The sequence below is a fragment of the Eublepharis macularius genome, chromosome 5, assembly GCF_028583425.1.
Source record: "Eublepharis macularius isolate TG4126 chromosome 5, MPM_Emac_v1.0, whole genome shotgun sequence".
Classification (NCBI taxonomy): Eukaryota; Metazoa; Chordata; class Lepidosauria; order Squamata; family Eublepharidae; genus Eublepharis; species Eublepharis macularius.
Genome location: NC_072794.1, coordinates 3,769,893 through 3,788,017, shown reverse-complemented (window position 1 = coordinate 3,788,017; position 18,125 = coordinate 3,769,893). Strand labels below are relative to the sequence as shown.

General features: G+C 46.2%; 1 protein-coding gene across 8 annotated transcripts in view; it reads right to left on the bottom strand.

Moving 5' to 3' along the window:
* The window catches only part of MYO9B (myosin IXB), a 75,648-nt gene that overhangs the window by 41,036 nt on the left and 16,487 nt on the right, over positions 1-18,125 (bottom strand). For all 8 annotated transcript variants that reach the window (XM_054979765.1, XM_054979769.1, XM_054979768.1 and 5 more), the window contains exons 3-13: positions 12,533-12,627; positions 12,134-12,196; positions 11,169-11,268; positions 9,118-9,218; positions 7,599-7,728; positions 6,360-6,449; positions 3,819-3,935; positions 3,459-3,593; positions 2,418-2,539; positions 1,568-1,709; positions 783-978 (exon numbers count right to left, since the gene is read on the bottom strand). In XM_054979765.1, coding sequence (XP_054835740.1) covers positions 783-978; positions 1,568-1,709; positions 2,418-2,539; positions 3,459-3,593; positions 3,819-3,935; positions 6,360-6,449; positions 7,599-7,728; positions 9,118-9,218; positions 11,169-11,268; positions 12,134-12,196; positions 12,533-12,627 — 1,291 coding nt within the window. The remainder of the gene's footprint in view (positions 1-782; positions 979-1,567; positions 1,710-2,417; positions 2,540-3,458; positions 3,594-3,818; positions 3,936-6,359; positions 6,450-7,598; positions 7,729-9,117; positions 9,219-11,168; positions 11,269-12,133; positions 12,197-12,532; positions 12,628-18,125) is intronic.

Here is an 18,125-nt window from a genome sequence, read left to right as displayed (position 1 = left end):
ATCTAAGGTGGACACTTTGGCTTCAGTGGCAGCTGGTGCAAAAGATGTTGAGGTCCTGGAGACCCACTGCCAGAAGCTAAAGGGACTGATTCAGGTGTAAGGTAGCTTCAGATAACTGTGAGCCCAAACCTACAATGATGCATTTCTGTTTTTCGACAGAGGGGCCTGTCTGGGGGGTAGAAGAATCGCTTTGCATGGGAAAGATCCCAAATTCAGTCCTTGACATCTCCAGGGTCTCAGGAGGCAGGAGCTGAGAAAGCCCTTCATCTGCCCCAGATGCTGGGAAGCCACCACCAGCAAGAGGAGACAGAACTGGGAAGGACAGGTTAAGGAGTTATTCTGTCTTATTTATAACCCGCTTTTCTTACCAAGACTCAATGCAGATTACAGAGTAGAGAGAAAGGAATGAAATGGAATCATACTGTATCAAATAACCAATGAGAAGGCAGCTTAATCTTGGGGGAGGCCACGGCTCAGTAGCAAAGCACCTGCATGGCATGCACAAGGTCTCACATTCAGTTCCCAGCATCTTCAGCTTAAAAAGTACCCTCGGCAGCTGCTGCCAGCCACAAAATGGGCTCAAAATGGCTCTCACTGGCCATCTTCCTTTGGAATTTGGGGGCCAGCACTCTCAGTGGCCAACGTTGGCTGTGAAAAACACACTCCACCAAAAACAGACGGATGGTCCCTCCCCCACGGTCCCATTTGGGCCAACTTTCACAGTGGCTCTCTGAGCATGCACGGGAGGTTCTTGCGATTGTTCTGCCCAGGCTTGTCCTCACCAGCTGTCTTCTGAGCTCTCTGGCGACCCGCTTCTGCGAAGACTGCCATGGCCTGAATGGCGGCACGCAGAGTGGCCCAACGGAAGACGGCCACCGGGTCCATCCCAATGAGCTCGCGGACATAGGCGCTGTCGCTGCCTCGTAGCAAGGCCACAATATCTGGCCGCATGTAATCCATGTTCTTCTCACGGAAATCCTGCCAGGCCACAGGGCCAAGGAGCAAAGCAAGATGTCAGATCAAGAGGACACACCAGGCCCAGCTAGATGATGCATCACAGGGACTCAGCACCGTTCCAGACAATGCTACGGGGCTCCAACCCTGCCAGGGACCATGGCACCATGTTCTCATGGTGGACTCAGGGGTGCCGTATGGTCTCGTTTGGCCTTCAGCAGCCATCCACGCTTGGCTGGGACCGCAAGGTAAAACTGGAACTTAGAATCACCCTGCGATGCTTCCCAGCAGGAGCTTCAGCTCAGACAACAGGCACATCACACGATTAGGTTATGGAACTCTGCCCCAAACAACAGCAGCTGCTATCCTATAATGTTTTCCAACAAGGATTCAAAAATTCTTGGAGGAAAGGTCCTTGAACAGCTATGAGACATGACAGCTAAACAGAACTTCTTTGTTTCAAGGCACCGGAGCTTCCCATCGGGGCACCAAATGGAGCAGTGTTGGAAACAGAAGGTTGGGACAGGTGGAGCTTTGGTCTGAGCCCAGAAAGCTAAATCAGAACTCAGCACATACACAGCCTCCCCTGGGCCATCCCAGCTTCACCCCGTACCTTGATCTGGTACTTCACTTTGCCTGCAAAGTGCTGGATGATGAATGCGGGTTCCAGGACAGGGGTCCCAATGAAGAATCGGTTGTCTTCGTGCTGCTGCTTGAATTTTGCAAGTAGTGTCTGGCTGGTGGCATGAGGAAAGCTGCATAAACAAAAGACAAAGCAGAACCCAGAAGAATCAGCAGAGATTTGGTTAAACCCATTTGTCATGAGACAATTGTATTTACTTCATTTGCTCCCCACCTTTCTCCCCAGGGGGGGACAGGGGATGGGACCCAAAGCTGCTGACATCATTCTCCTCTCCCCCTTTGTATCCTCACAACTACCCTGCGAAATAGGTGACGCTGAGAGTGTGCAACTGGCCCAGGGTCACCCAGCAAGCTTCTAAGGTAGAATGGGAATTCAAACCCAGGCCTCCCAGATCCTAGTCTGGCACTCTAACCACTACACCACACTGGCTCTCATGAAACTGCGGGTCTCAACCATGAGAGATGAGAAGACTCCGGTTTGACAGGCATTTCTCCTAATATATTTATTCCCTGCTTCTCAACCCTAACAGGGCCCTGGAGTCTCTGAGCCTGGAAAACCTCCAGAGGTCAGCATTGCCATCATTAACAACAACAAAATGAACACACAAAGCATCCTGAAATCTCGCCACATCCAAGAAAACACACAACAGGGGAGAGACACAAGGAATCACTACGGTGGAGCTTCCTTGGGAGGCTGAGACACGGAGCTGTGCCATGCTGCCCCACTCGAGGAGAGATGCTTTTCTCAGGGCTGGCCTGCCTTTGCCCACGCCACCCCATGCCACACCTGCTGCCAGTCCCCCACCCCCAGCCACACTTACTTGCTTTCCTCATCTAGGAGGTAAAAGAGGCCGGTGGGTTTCTTGCTGATCAAGTGGATGCAGGCCACATTGTCGGTGTAGGCGATGTTGTGCCATGCAATGCCTTCACTCCGATACTCTTCCTACAGACAATCCAAAGGCATCAGTGAGTCCATTGGGTGCTCGCAGGACCTCCTGTTCCCCCACTCAGGACAAGACCACACCACACTGTCATGCGAAGGCTTCACCCGTACATGAATGTGCCCCTCAGCGCAAAAACGACTTTGCTGGAGGGCCCTCAGCCTAACGTGCCTCTCAGGACAGTTGTGAGGATAAAATGAAAGGGGGAAACAGCTAACCCTTTGACCTTTAGGCAGAAGGCGTACGGTAAAAATGTTACTAACCCCAGGGGTGGTCCTGCCTCTATCCTACCACCCCACTGAGCAAATTTTATGTTGATTTAAAATATTTATCGGAATCCTTCATCAGGAGCGTGAAAATCTCTTATGGGCATGTAAGACTTAAACACATTGGAAATTTCCTTTTCTGCTGTAAAGCATTCCACACGCTCCTGATGAAGGATTCCAGTATCTGCCACAGATAGCCGGCCCCAGATTGAGCGTGGGTTGGAGCTTTGCTTCGCGGCTGGGCTTCACCGTTCACTTGCTGAGGGAAGTCCTGAAAAGAATTGTTATAACCATTCCAAGAAGATTGTTGGGAATTGTGTGTGTCTACTGCAACTTGCCCTGTATAATTATGTAAAAGATTATTGTATTGTTGATGTGTGTGCCTGAAAATTGCATCAAGAGGTTGTCATTTACTTATTTGAATACAATGATGAAATTTTGTAGCCTTTGCACTCTGAATACAGTTTTGTAATTTTGTAAATTAGTATTGTATTCCCTGTGGATTTTAACCTCTTCTATTTGCTGTTTACAAGGGAATAGCCATTTTGTTCTCCACAGAATCAGGATGGTGGCTGCCAACAGCCACAATGATGCCATCTTAACTTCTGTCCTGTCTGGGGCTTGGAGGTCCTCCTCCTCCTCCTCAACGTCTTACCTGTTCAAGCTTGAAAATGTGTTGATTGAAGTAGTACTGCAGCTGTTCGTTGGCATAATTTATGCAGAACTGCTCAAAACTGTTGGTTTTGAAGTCTTCGAAGCCAAAAATATCAAGGACCCCAATGGACAAGCACTGCGAAAGCAGAGTAGGAAGCACAGTCTTGCTGTCAAGCTGCTCATGCCAAACTGGCTTTCTTTCTCTACCTTTTACAGCCCAGCTGTCCCAATGCCCACCCACCAGCCGGCCCCAGAGGAACACACATGCCGCCTCCGCCATGTCACCAGTGGCACCATGCAGCTGCCCCCTTGCCCTGCTCTGAGGAGCTGGCCATCAAGCCACCATCTACTGGAGACGCACCGTGACAGACTCCTCCATGTCCTTTTTGTTGAGGAGCGCGTGGTTAATTCGTAGAACTATCCAATCAAAGAGAGCGCTATACAGTGACTTGGCCATGGAGTCCCGTGCAGTGATGGCCTGCGGAGAAGCATACAGACACAGCACACTCAGTTCCCCACTCCAGAATGCTCTGGCAGCGCCTCTCCTCACCGCACAAGGCCACAAGGGAAGAAAAACTGAAACATCACTGCAGGGATAAGCCACATTCAGGACTTCATCATCATGTTTACTTTTTTCTGCTCCAGAAAGCCTGAGGTGCAGGATTTGTACAATGAACTCCGCTCTTTGAAGAGAGATGGTATCTTTTGGAAAAAAACCCAAGGCAACTGTGTGTGCAGAGAGGACACATTACAAAACTACAGCTGAACAAACCCACCCACCCCTCCCTCATGTACCTCCCTTCAGAGAAGCAGGTGCTACCCAAACAAATGTGATCCTGGCTGAGAGAAGAACTCGTTATTTGGCACAAAAAAAGAAAAATGGGAAGGCCTGAGATCATTCTTTTCTTCTTAAAGATAATGTACAAAAGAGGAAACAGGGTATAAGAGACCATAAAGTTGGTCCTTCCAAAGTATCACAAATAAGAGCTGGCGTTGAACAGCACAGGGAAGCGCCAGGGCTCAAGGCCGGAGCTGCAGTTTTGCACAGAAGGCCGCCAACCTCCAAGTTAAAGCCATCTGGGCACAGGTGCTGCAAAGGACCTCTCAGTGCCCAAATCCCTGGAAAGCCAATGCCCATCAAAGAGGGGCCAGATTTCTACTGTGGGCCCTTTGCTTGGCTGCTGAGCATGTGACTTTGCATGCCAAAGGCCCCTGGGTCAACTTCCAGAGCAAAGGATCTCAGGTGGCAGGGGGTGAGAAAGTTATCACTCTGCCTGAGACCTGGAGAGCGGCTGTCAGTGAGAGGTGACAATGCCAAGCTCAAAGACTAGACACAGGATAGAGCTCATAGGAGAATCTCCCTGCTGATTTCCTCGCAGCTCTAAACGTCATCCCTCTTTCTTGGATACAGCCAAATCCCAAACCTTAAGAGGTTGAAATCTCAACCCTCCCCGCCCCAAGAATGGTTGTGGAAAGTGCCGTCAAGTTGCAGCTGACTTATGCCGACCTCTCGAGGCAAGAGGAGTCCAGGTGGTTTGCCACTGCCTGTCTCTGCATAGTGACCCTGGGCTTCCTTCCATGTACTAAGCAGGGCCAACCCTGCTAGCCTTAGCCATCCAGGTTAGGTTTAAGAGACTGTTATGTTAGCCAATGCAGACCCTGAATTTCCATTAAGCAGTCAGAAGAAGGGGCACAGGAGTTGATCCCCTCCTGCCTTTTCATGACAGCGTCTCAATACTCTCAGCTTCAGGAACAAGAATCTGCAAAGGCAAACCTTGCAAGCGTACAAGGCCCGGTTCTGAACATCCCATGGTGGAGGACAAGATGCCTTCTCCCACGGCTTTGTTTTATTTCTGACGTTTGTATATTGCCCCCTTGGAGCCACCATTCCCAGCCTCACCTCATGTTGCACCAATATAGATAAAAACACATGACAATAGTCAATACTGAGCAATACTGGGCCAAGTACTTGTATTCTAGATGAACTTTCAGACTTTGCTTGAACCGTCTATGTGTTTTTTTCTAAGTGTTAGGTAATTCTAACAGGTGTGCTTTAATCTTTTGACAGTTAATTAAAATAGTGGACTCTATCGAGATTAATGTTCCTCTATCAGCAATTCAACCAATAGTGATCTCTTAACTTTTTCTGACATTTCTCAGAGATTTATAGTTTGAGTATAACATCATTTTTTACTAATTGGAAGGTTAAGCATCAGACCAATTATCGTTTGTTTGTGCTATCACATGAAAAGCTCTTAGATATTTGCATATGATGACTTATAAAAATGCAAATTCAGATAGAATGGCAGAGCTCTGATGGAAATCTCTTGAGAGAATTTAGGTGAGAACTTATCTTTACCTATGCATTTCATAGAAACTTTGATCATGTTAAACTTAGAATTTATTAGGAAATGCTAGCAAACTTATTTCTTATTGCCTTTCTGTGTTCTGTTTTTATAGGATTTATATTAATAACCATTTATATTTTAATTACTTTCTTCATTAAAAAACTAGGGTATATTTTCAATAAAGTAAAATAAACTCTAGATAGGTGTCTGTGTGTTTGATGAGGAGTTGCAAAGCAATATTGAATCCTATGTAAAATAAATGTACTGATAAACAGGTGGTTCAAAGAACTTATCTGTTTGACAGGTCTGAGAACTAATTGCTGAAAGGTTTCCAAGAGAAAGTTACATCTTTCTTTTGGTTAAGTGGAAGCTTAGTTTCAGACATCGGCAAAAGCTCGTTACACTCAGAAGGCCAGTCTTCCCCAAGTCTAAGGCAGTTCCAGTTCTCTGTCGTCATCTCCCCCCCCCGCCCCCAATCTGAGCTGGCCAGCTTTACTCCCCCCCCCCACATTCCCATGCTCTTCTTCATAATGCTGTCCCTGCAGGGCACTCACTTCACCGAGGCTGTAGGGCAGGATGAGCTTGTCATTCACAGTCACTGTTTTTCTTTTCGTCAACACTTCCACTAAGATTTCGCGCTTCACCTAAAGGTGTAGAGGAAAAGATATGAATGAGGGGCAGAGGAAAGCAGTTCTCACTTATCTGCCTAGTGGGACTGTCATGCTACCCTTCCTCCAGGGTGCTTCTCATTTCTTCATCTGATGCTCAGAATACCTCTGAAAGGGAAGCAAGCAAGAGAGAGCAAGCGGCCCAAGCTCTCCCCCCTGCCCCAAGCAAGCTTCAGGTTAGAACGGAGAGCAGAACCCCGCTCTCCCAGATCCAAGGCTGACATTCTAACCACTACAATTCCTCTGTAACTTTATTTATTTATGCTATTTATATCTCACCTCTCTCAGTTAAAAAAAAAACCCTGGAAAATAAAGAAAAGCAGCAGCTTCCTCAAAATGAAAACATAAGGAAACCATAACAAGAGGCACAGGCACAAAACTAGTTGAATAAAATAAAAACCCAAAAGATAATTAAAAACCAGCACAGTAAACAAGCCCTAAAATAGTAGTGCAAAGAGGTGAGCAGGAGGTAGAGAAAAACAAATGGAAACCATGAGGGAAATACCTGGCAGTCAAAACTAAGGAGGCTAGGTTTGGGGCAAATAATTGTGGCGGGGGTGTTCTAAAGGCAAGGTGCTACCACAGAGAAGGCCCTGCCTCTAACAGTCATTCGATTCAGAAGTTGGGGGAATGCTAAAAGGGATCTCTCCAGAAGATCATAATTGAAGGGCAGGTATATAGAGGCAGAGATGATCCTTGACATGTCCTTGTTCCAAACCATTTTAAGAGCGTTAAAGGTCATGACCAGCACCTTATCCTTGGACAACTTCATTCTGCAGGCTGCTTACCAAAGCTTCTGGAATACAATACAGAGACCACTGCTCTGAATCCAATTGCTTGGTACAAACACGAGAACTCGCAAGAATTTACACACACGTTCACTATACAGAAACAGAAGACAAGGCAGTGCACAGCAAGCAAGTGCCCAGCTAGTTGTGCTCTGCCCTTTCCGTCTGCAGGGATGTCCACCAGCAATTTTCAGCCATGGCCTCCTCAAATACCCATTCCTTTCCTCCTTGGCAAATACAGATCACATATTCAGTCTGCAAACCCACCCCCACCCCCGCATCAACCAGCCTCTCTCCCGAAAGACCATGCTGAATCCAAAAGCGAAGAGCAAGATACCTTCAGAAGCTGGGAGAGGATGTCAAGCACTTCAGGGGGTCCCACTTCCAACCCCTCATCTCGACCTGCCGCCCTCTTCTTGTAGGTAACATTTCCCAGGTAAAGAATAGCAGACAGCACTGAAAAAATTCTGGGGAAGGAAAAACAGTAAAAGGCCAGGAATGTTTTCTCTCTTGATGAGACAGTCTGGGCACCAAGTTTAATTCAAGCCCAAGTGTTAAATATTTGAAGTATTTATAATCCTCCTACTGTGTCAAAAACATCCAAGGAGGCTCTCAACACAATAATTAAGCATATGCGCTAGCAAACAAACAAACAAAGCACGGCAACTGACCCACTGGAGAGACGGCTGCAGCAAAGGGGTTGCCTAGCATCTCCCTTATGCTCTTCCAGGTGCTCACCCAAACTTCTATTCTTTATTGTCCCCCGTTTTTAACAGCTGAGCTGCTGCTGGACACCCGCAACGTCCCAGGGCCTCGCCAACGGCAGGACTAAGGAAGCCGTTGGGTCCCTCCAAGATCTCAAGCAGAGAAAACTCATCACACTTTCCCCCATTTTGACGGAAGACTGCATGCGCCACAGGACCCTGGAAATTATTTTCCCTTTACCAAGTCACTATGCCAGTTCTACAGGGACCATTCAGACAAGTGGTTCCTAACCTTCTGGGTACGGTGACCTACAGTTTTAAGTTTACTTGGTATGCCGACCCACTTAAAAAGAATAAGCACAGCATGCAGAAATCAATAAACCTGTAGAAGCCTGCGACTCACTTTCTTATGCTGGGAAATGCTGATAGGCAGGCTCTGCATAAACAGGAGCCAGTGTGGTGTAGTGGTGGCATGTTAGACTAGGAGCTTGGAGACCCGGGCTCAGATCGCCACTCTGCCATGGCCAGCTTGTTGAGAGACACTGGGCCACTCATGTTCTGCCTAACCCTAACCTACAACCTACAGGGCTGCTGAGAGGATAAAAGAAGGCAAGACCCACATCCCCCAACCTTAGCTCTTCGGAGGAAGGGTTGGTAAAAGTGTACTAATTAATAAGCACAGCGGACACTCAACACTCTTTTGCTACAGGCAGATGGATGATCCACATCCATCTGCAGAAATCCAGAGGAGTTAGCCGTGTTAGTGTGTAGTTGCAAAATAGTAAAAAGTCCAGTAACACCTTTAAGACTAACCAACTTTACTGAGGCATAAGCTTTCGAGAACCACAGCTCTCTTCATCAGATGTATCTGATAATGTAGCTGACGAAGCGAGCTGAGGTTCTCGAAAGTTTGTGCCGCAATAAAGTTGCATCTGACGAAGAGAGCTGTGGTTCTCGAAAGCTTATGCTACAATAGCATCAGATGAAGAAAGCTGTGGTTCTCGGAACCTTATGCTACAATAAAGTGGTTAGTCTTAAAAGTGCTACTGGACTTTATACTTGCAGAGGACATCCTTGCTATACTTCAAATGAGACAGCACCTTCCCTCTCAAGCGGAGGAAAAAAGCATTTCCCCAAAGAGACCTGACTCACTGTTTCTTTGTTGCTGGGAGAAACCCAACCATCTCCATGGCTTGCTTTAACCGTTCAAAGTCGTGTTGCAAGTCTTCTCCATCTTCGATTTTCAAGTTATGCTATTATAAGAGAGGCAACCACACTTAGAGGAGAAGTGGGGACACAGAGGAGTTTTCACTAAGATAAACCAGGACATGGAAAGGCAGGCTAGAAGTAGATACTAATTCTTAAAAACTCAGAACTGAGGGGTTTTTTGACACTATGTTTTGGGGGAAATAAAGGTTATCTTGAAAAAGACCCAAGCCCTAATTATTGTGGGATCAGAGTAATCTGCTTGGCAAGAAATTGCTCTCTAGTAACTCTCTAGGGACTCCAACAGGCTATCATCGCCAACAAAATTACCCCCAGGCAGAGGAATCCCACCCTCATGACTGGCAACCCAGGCTCAGTATCATCTTCGCTGACTGGCATCTTGACCATTCAAGTTCTTTCCCAAGGCCCAAGATCTTTTAACCAGAGATGTCAGGACTGAGCTGTGGGCTTAATATTCACTGAGGTGGTTTGAGGAGGGGGGCAACTAGCCCATCTTTTTATTCCTAGGAGCAGGGGGGTTTTTCCTGGGAAAAGAGGTGGTGGAACTCAGTGGGTTGCCCTGAAAATGGTCACAATCTCAACTCCTCTCTGTCTGGAGATCAGGGGGCGGGGCCACCAGCCATGTGACCATTTTCAAGAGGTTCCAGAACTCTGTTCCACTGCGTTCCAGCTGAAAAAAAGCCCTGCCTAGAAGCCAATTTTGGCTGTTAAGTCAGACAAAATTATAATACAGGAAATCAATAATGCCAGTTTGGAGGAGGGACTGAGGGGGTGTGGCCTGCAGTTGGCTACCAAGTGAGCACACAGCTGCCTTGGACTCTTCTTTAGGGAGGAGTTACAGTGCTTCACATAAACCAAAACAACTTTTAACATTGGTTGATATTCATAGAGATTGTGGCTAAACTGGGGGGGGGGGCGGCACTTTTAGTATCTTCTGTTTCTGTAACTGTTTTATTGTTTGTTATTGCTTTGTCTGAAGATGTAATGCTGGGTTATTTTTTTTCAGTAACAATTAAGAGAAAAGACCCTCCTTCAAAGGGGGGAAAATATAGAGATTCTTCAATAGTACATTAATAAATATTTGTGTATATTTTTAAACACAAAACGGGAAAGTTGATATGCGAGCAAGCCCCGTCAGGCTCTGAAACAGGATTTTTACATTCTGGAATAGGAATATCATTCCAGTGGGAACATCTGGTTGGCAAATTGTGACTGTACCAGTAAAGAGAAGGATTATATATTACTAATAAGAAGACACTGAAGAATACTTAGCTGCAAGATAAATTTTGAGGACACCTTTTTCACCTATTGGACTTGTGGGCTACATATTTCATTGGACTGTTAACTTATTGTAATATTGTAACATTGATTGTATGTGATGACAGGAAGGACTGTTGCATAGTCTTCTCATATAAGGTTACATTATTATATTTATAGGTATTCCTGTTCATTGATTATTACATTGCACAGTTCAGCACTTTGCACTTTACATAACAAGAAATATTATATATATATATATATATATATATATATACACACACACACACACACACACACACACACACACAAATATTTATTAATGTACTATTGAAGAATCTCTATATTATTCCGCCCACCCCCTTCGGAGGACGGTCTTTTCCCTTAATTGTTACTGGTTTTGCACTGAAGGAGCCCTCACATTGTTAGGGTTATTTTTCTCAGGCAATGTGAATTCCGGATCAGCAATCACATTCTCACTGCAAACCGAGAAGAAGCAGTCATGCAATTGAGAAGCGGTGCTATGTGATGCTCTGGCAACGAAAGCCCCCAAAGCCCTTTGCCCTTTGGAAGAAATGCCAAGCAAGGGCACCTTCAGAACACAGAAGGTGGAACACCAAGTGAGCTAGTTCTGGGAGCTGCTGCCCTCTAGAGGGCTGTGGACAAAGCGGCCCCTTGCATCTGTTGGCCAGATCCATACATGGGGGACCTTTGCCTACCTGGTTGAGGTAGAAGTAATCTTCAGGCTGCTTGAGGTGGAATTCCTTCCGCTCCTCTTCACCGGCACCAAGCAGCAAATAATAAAACACGTGATAATTCCTGCAAGAGCAAGAGCCAAGACACACTTCTGTTGGCCTGGAGAACTCTTGTCTCCACACTCCAAGTCAAACTTTTTTTCTTGGGCAGCTCCTGCAGAATTACAAGCTAGCCCTTTGAGAGGTCAATGTTGGGAGGCCAGAAAGTAGTATGCAAAATTCACCTCTGCCTAATTGGTTGCAGTGCTTTCCTTCATTGTGGAATCTCTTTGGCTAGGCAGGTTGCAGCACAGGCTCAACGGGGCAACTCCTTTTGGCATGCAGCCAGTGGTTCAGTTCCCCGCCTCTCCCCTTAAAGAGTCTTTCTTGGTCATCAGCTGCTGAGAAAGACCTTCCTCTGCCCCAGCGAGGAGAAGGTGCTGAGCTGGAGTGACCAAGATTAAGCCCAGGACATGCTTTGCTTACTGAAGGATCTGGGTTCAAATCCTGGTATCTCTACTTACAGGGTCCCAGGTGGTAAGTTCTGGGTAGGGCCCAAGAGCACAGCCCAGGAGAGTAGACAGCAGGGAGGCAGCTGCCCAAAGAGATGGACTCTCATAAAGCAACTGATATTGCAGTGCCAAGGACTACGGGCTTCGCTCTCTTCTTGGAAAAGGTCTCTCTCTGCCTGAGTTCCCAGACAACTGCAGGCGATCAGGAGCCCCTCCCTTCAACGCCCAAAGGCTCTGGCGGGCAGCATCTCCTGCCAGGCTGCTCCTTCTGGCCCCCATTTGCTTTCTGAGTGGTTTCTCCAGAAAAACACTTCTAGAACCGCCCCCCCCCACCAATACTGACTTGCCAACAACTGAACTCACTTCCCCAACTGGGGTACTTTTAGCACAGAAGGTTGATAAATCACGAACACGCAGAATGTGCAACACACGCCTCACCTTTCGTTCTTCTCCTGAGACACCAAACGAGATTTTTCAAGCAAGTACTTTTCAACGACAGCCCTGGAACATATCAGAAGACAGACGTCAAGCCCGGGACTGAGGATCCAAGGAGAGGTTGTTCCGCACAAAGGCTCTGCTCTGGTTTGGCATCCAAACTGAAGCGTGTTTTATTGGGGAGAAAGGCCACCCTAATTGTCATCCCTTTCTGGGCTTTCCCCCATTTGTTCGTGATCTTCCCCGCGTTAGATTGGACACAAGCTTTTTGGAAAGAGTGCCACCTGTAATCTGCCCTGAGTCTCTCCAGATGTTCCTGAAGGACACAGTGAAGGAGTCTTCCCACCGGAATTGCCAAGGCTGTGCCACCCTCTCCCCAGCAAGCAAGCCTGCTCCACTCACCCCCGGACGATGCCATTCTCCAAATAGTTGACCTGGATGAATTTCCCAAAGCGGCTCGAGTTGTTATTATGGGCTGTCTTTGCATTTCCAAAAGCCTGCAAAAGAACATTTATGTCAAGACTTGGGGTCAAACATCATGCCCAAATTTCTGGAAAGCTTCTATAGCAGATCAGCCAGGAGATGGAAGACTTTTGCTAAAGACTGGCAGCAAGCTCTGCCCATGCCGCACAATGCAATGGGGCGTGTTCCTCTCCTTCGTCTTAAAAGGGTATTGAGTAGCTGGAAAAGGTGCAGAAAAGGGCAGCCCAAATGATCCAGAGGTGGGAGAACCTTCCTTGGAGAAACAGCTGAAGAGTCTGCGGCTTTTCAGTTCAGAGAAAAGATGGTGTGTGTGTGAGAGAGGGAGGGGGGAGATTTATAAGATTACATATGCAGCAGAATAGTAAAGAGTCCAGTAGCACCTTTAAGACTAACCAACTTGATTGTAGCATAAGCTTTCGAGAACCACAGCTCTCTTTGTCAGATGCCAAATCCTATGCATGTTTACCCAGAAGTCAATCCCACTTTGTTCCAGGTAAGTGTGGTTATGATTGATGAAGAGAGCTGTGGTTCTCGAAAGTTTATGCTATAATCAAGTTGGTTAGTCTTAAAGACGCTACTGGACACTTTACTATTTTGCGACTACAGACTAACACGGCTAACTCCTCTGGATCTATATGCAGCAGAGACAGTGTTTCAGAGAGAACTTTTTTTCTCTCTCTCTCTCTTCTGAAATATCAGAACATCGAAGTCACCCAATGAAGCTGATGGGCAGTGAATTCAGGACAGAGAGAAGGAAGTGCTTCTTTACTCAACGAGTGGTTAAAATGTGGAATTCACTGTCAGAGGACACAGTAACAAGCACAAGCCTAGATGGTTTTAAAAGGGGGTCAGACAGATGCATGGAGGAGAGGTCCATCAGCGTTTGCTAGCCATGGTGACCAAAAGGAATCTCCACAGTGAGAGGCAGAGAACCTCTGAACACAAGTGCTAGGAAGCAGCATCGGGGGAAGCCTCCAACCTCTGTGCCTTGTTCACTGTGTGCAATGGATGCTGGACTAGATGGACCATTGGCCTGATCCAGCGGGGCATCTCATGTTCTAATGCTACTCTCGTCCTAGGTCCTGTGGCCTACAAAGCTCTTTCATCCTAGGCGGCTGTAATGCCCACCTTTCCACCGCAGCAGCTCAGGTATCTAGAGGGGGTAGGGAAAAACCCTCCTGACTCATTGGCTCTCAGGTTGTGATCAGAATCAGCATCCTTGTGACATCAGAAGGGTGAATCAGACCTTTTCGGAAGGAAGCCACAGCCATCTTCCCTCACCTCCCTTTCAGAATGTACTGCCTTAGTGTTGCTGTGCAGCTTAAACACCCAACTTCCAAACTGAGCCCAGAAACATGAGAAAGCTGGAAAGCTGAGAGATCAGAATCTGACAGAATTCTTTACTGATTGGGGAAGACTGAAAACATATTTAGAAAAGAAGTGGGACGTGAAAGGGGAACTATGGCAATTCGAAAATTATTAGAATGGGTTTCTTTTTATTGGGAGAGACGGAATCTTTACCATATGGAGTGAAGTATTAGCTAATTGTTAGCTTAAATTTAAGCGGATTTGGAGTTAATAGATATTGGTAAAATTAATAAAGTAGATATTTTATTTAATTGTTAGCTTAAATTTAAATATATCTGAAGTTAATAGATAGTAATAGATAACAGATTTTAAGTTGTTAATAATAGATCTGAAGCTAACAGATCTTGTTAAACTAAGCTCTAACAAAGCAGAATGTAAACATGATATAATGAGTTATAGAAAAAGGGGATAGATTAGGAATAGATTAAGATATAGGGTTGGAAAGCTGTTGCAAGTCCTGAAAAAGGGGGGAGGGAAAGGGTGGGGGAAAATGATATTGAGATGTTATTTGAAAGTTGTATGTATTAATATTCTCACCTAATAAAAAAATTTTCAAAAAAAAAAAGCTGGAAAGAGATATACGGAGAAGGCAAAGCACTTTCTCAGAACGTGGATGGGAAAATATCCAACTCCTAAGCAACCACCTACGCTAAATAGAACAGCTGGGACAAGATGTTTTTCCAACAATCAGCAGCTACAGTATATACTGGTTAGATCCTACAAACCCAGGCAAGAATGCCGAAATCTGTGTAAGGTAAACACACTTGGATGCCTTGTCTTAAAAAAAAAAATCTACACTGAATGTAAACAAGCATGCAACCAAATTTGCATCCTGCCCTAATTCCAAGAAACTAAGGGCAGTGATTCTCCCCCCCACCCTTGTTTTATTTTCACAACAGCACTTCTGAAGTTGGTTAGGCTAAGAAAGTAGAAGAATGGTCCAAGGTAAGCATGTATGACTGAAGAGAGATTTGAAACCAGATAGCTCCCACCAAATCCAGTGCTCCGAAAACCACCCCAAATGGGCTCTCTTAAAGCTGAAATGTGACTGACCATACATGCAGGCCATTTTTCTATGTAAAAGAAAAAGAGCCAAGTCTGACATTAAGCAATACAAAAGGGCAAAATCTGCAATTATTGATATGAGTCCAATAGGAAACTCAACTCATCACTGGTGCTCAGAGGCAGGAGATGCAATCCTGTATCTCACCTGGGCCCACAGAAGTGACCTTGTACCCCTTGCTTCGTGCAAGTTCTCTGATGCAGAGTGCCTGTGGCCCTGTTAACTAAGCAGCATGCTTGCAGGCCTTCTCGGGGAGAAATGCTGTTTTGCTCACTATCCACCAGTCCTTGATTCTGGGACATCCGATGCTCTTAGAACCAAATCCTATGCATGTTTACCAAGAAGTCAATCCCACTTGGTTCCAGGTAAGTGTGGTTATGATTGCAGCCTTCTCAGCCTTGGAGCCAGTGATCTCACTCAATCTTCCTGACACGTAGAAACTGGTGTCTTACCTTCCAGATCTCATTCTGCCAAATGTGCATGGGATGTGAGACCAAAGATTTGGGGTTTAGGTTTTATGGAAGGCTTTCTTTAGTTGTCCACCAACTTGTTAGGATTGTTAACTGCAACTAACTGTTATGCACAGCAAACGGACAAATTTAAAGCTGGACTTAAATTTTCTACTCTGCCTGATTCCCTGCATTTTTCTGTGCTCCCCACTCCCTCCCCCCTTATAACTGCCAATGTAAGCAGCAGAGCTTTAAAGGATTTTTAGATGACCTCATACATTTGGCATTCTTCCTAAGCATGGAACACATTTTTCAAGACAGATTTACAAACTGGGGGGTGGGGAGGAGACCAAGCCACGAAGAAAAACACTGCTGAACAGCATTTGCGGCATTAAGATGCTGCTTGTTTTAAGGGCAGATCGGGGCCACCATTCCCTATGACCTTGTCTACCTGTGCAATCATAAGCTCTGCCTGCATGCTGCTTAGGATAACTAGAATGCCCTGCATGGACGCAGTCTGGAGATATACTGGTGCATGCTGGCAAACTGGAAAATATGCAAGCACCAAACCCTGCCAGAGCCATAGTAGCGCAAATCCCGCACTGGGGCATGTGGGCTGCACAGCATCCCCAGTCTTTCCGGGACCTCTTGTGTTCCTGGCACCAGCCTAACCCTGGTGTAGCTTTAAGCATCCCATGTGAAGGCTGAAAACATAAATCCTCCCTGGCCTCCCAGTCAGCCCCAGGCCAGCCCTCCCAGGACACCCACCATTCAAGTGAGAGGGCACCCAGCATGGGGTTCCCCCTCTCTAGCCCCATGCCCCTTAGAACACACCTGATGAAGGGCACCCCAAGCGAGAATGGCGCTGTTCCACCGCCAACACTGCTCTGCTCAGGACCCCGACAGATTTTTCACCTCAGTACACAGATGCCAAAGGGGAGCCTCCACTTTTCCAGTTAGGGGTGCAAGGACAATGCACCCCCACCCAGGTGAGCAAGGCAGGAGGGGAGTTCCTCTCTGTACCTCATCCCACATATGCAGGGCTTTTTTTCTGGGAAAAGAGGTGGTGGAACTCAGTGGTTTGCCCTCAGAGAAAATGAGCGGCGCGGAGGGCAATCTCAACTCCCCTCTGTCTGGAGATCAGGGGGCGGGGCCACCAGCCATGTGACCATTTTCAAGAGGTTCCGGAACTCCGTTCCACCATGTTCCCCCTGAAAAAAAGCCCTGCACATACGTACTTTTTGTATTGCCTCCACAACCCTGCCTGCCACAACGGGCAGTCAGTATGTACGCAGGGGGGCGGGGGTGGCTAGGCAGGCCAGAAAGCACTGCCCTGTAAGCATGAGGCCTCCATGCAGACATAACCCCTGTCACCAAGACAAGAAATATGGATTTCTCATGGAGGAATAATCAAGAAAAATATTCTTTAGGTGAGAAATGGATGTGTCTGTGTGTCTATGGAAATACATTTCCCAGTAGATTAAGTATGATTTTACTTTAAATCACATAGATTTAGATGTTAAAGAAATTTAATTCTCACTACATGTATAATTTTATTACTAATAGGATTCTGTTTAACCTGCATTTATGTTTTAATATCTTGCTTAAATAAGAAGATTTACAGTTTATTTCAATAAAGAATAAAGAATTAAAGAAGTTTGTGTTTGTATTGCTGGGAAAGAATTAAACAATGAATCCACATATAAATAGTAAGAGAAGTTCTGTAAGTAAAGAGGCTTTACCTATCAGATCTATTTTGAAGCACTTTGATACTGTCCAGTTAGGGGAATAAATTTTGCAGGCAGGACAGTCCAAAACTTTAATTAGGTGTGGATAAATGAGTTTGTTACATGGCTGTTGGCTCTAAGAGGAGTACACCAGCAGCGCAGGTCTCCAGAAGACTCCCTCTGTGTTGTCCCCCACCCCCAGGGATGCCACAGATGGGTTGGGACAAAGATGCTCCACTGCAGATGCACCTCGCCCTCTGCTGTTCCCTTTTTGCTGATGCTCACCTGGCATTCTGCCTCTTCACCTTTAGGTGCCTGGTGAAAGCTTTTCTATTCCGCTCATTTTTCTGGTTTGGGGTGGGGGAGTGGTTTGCTGACTTTAATTTGGTTATTGACTCTCATTCCCCCTTCTTGGATACACATTCACATGGTGAGGGGGTCAAAGTGTGTCAGTGAAGCTGAGAGGTCAAGAATCTAAACTCCAAGAGGCGTCAGTCAAGGTGGCATGGCCAAAGCTGGGACACTGGACTAAGGTGCATCTGCCCCCCTTCAGGACTCAATGGTCACATCAGCAGAAGGGTTCAGACAGTTCCAGTGGGTGATGGGGGGTGTCACAACATCTGATTGTGTTGATGCGTAACCTGTACGCTGGACAAGAGGCTACTGTCAGGACAGAATATGGAGAAACAAAATGGTTTCCAATTGGCAAAGGTGTCAGACAAGGATGTACATTATCTCCCTATCTCATAAGGAAAGCTGGATTAGATTTAGATAAAGGTGGAATGAGAAAATAATGAAGATTTGAAATGAATGATGAAGGCTAAGGAAAAAAGTGCCAATGAAGGATTATAGCTGAACATCACAAAGGCAAAAATACTACTGAGGAATTACCCAATTTTCAGGTT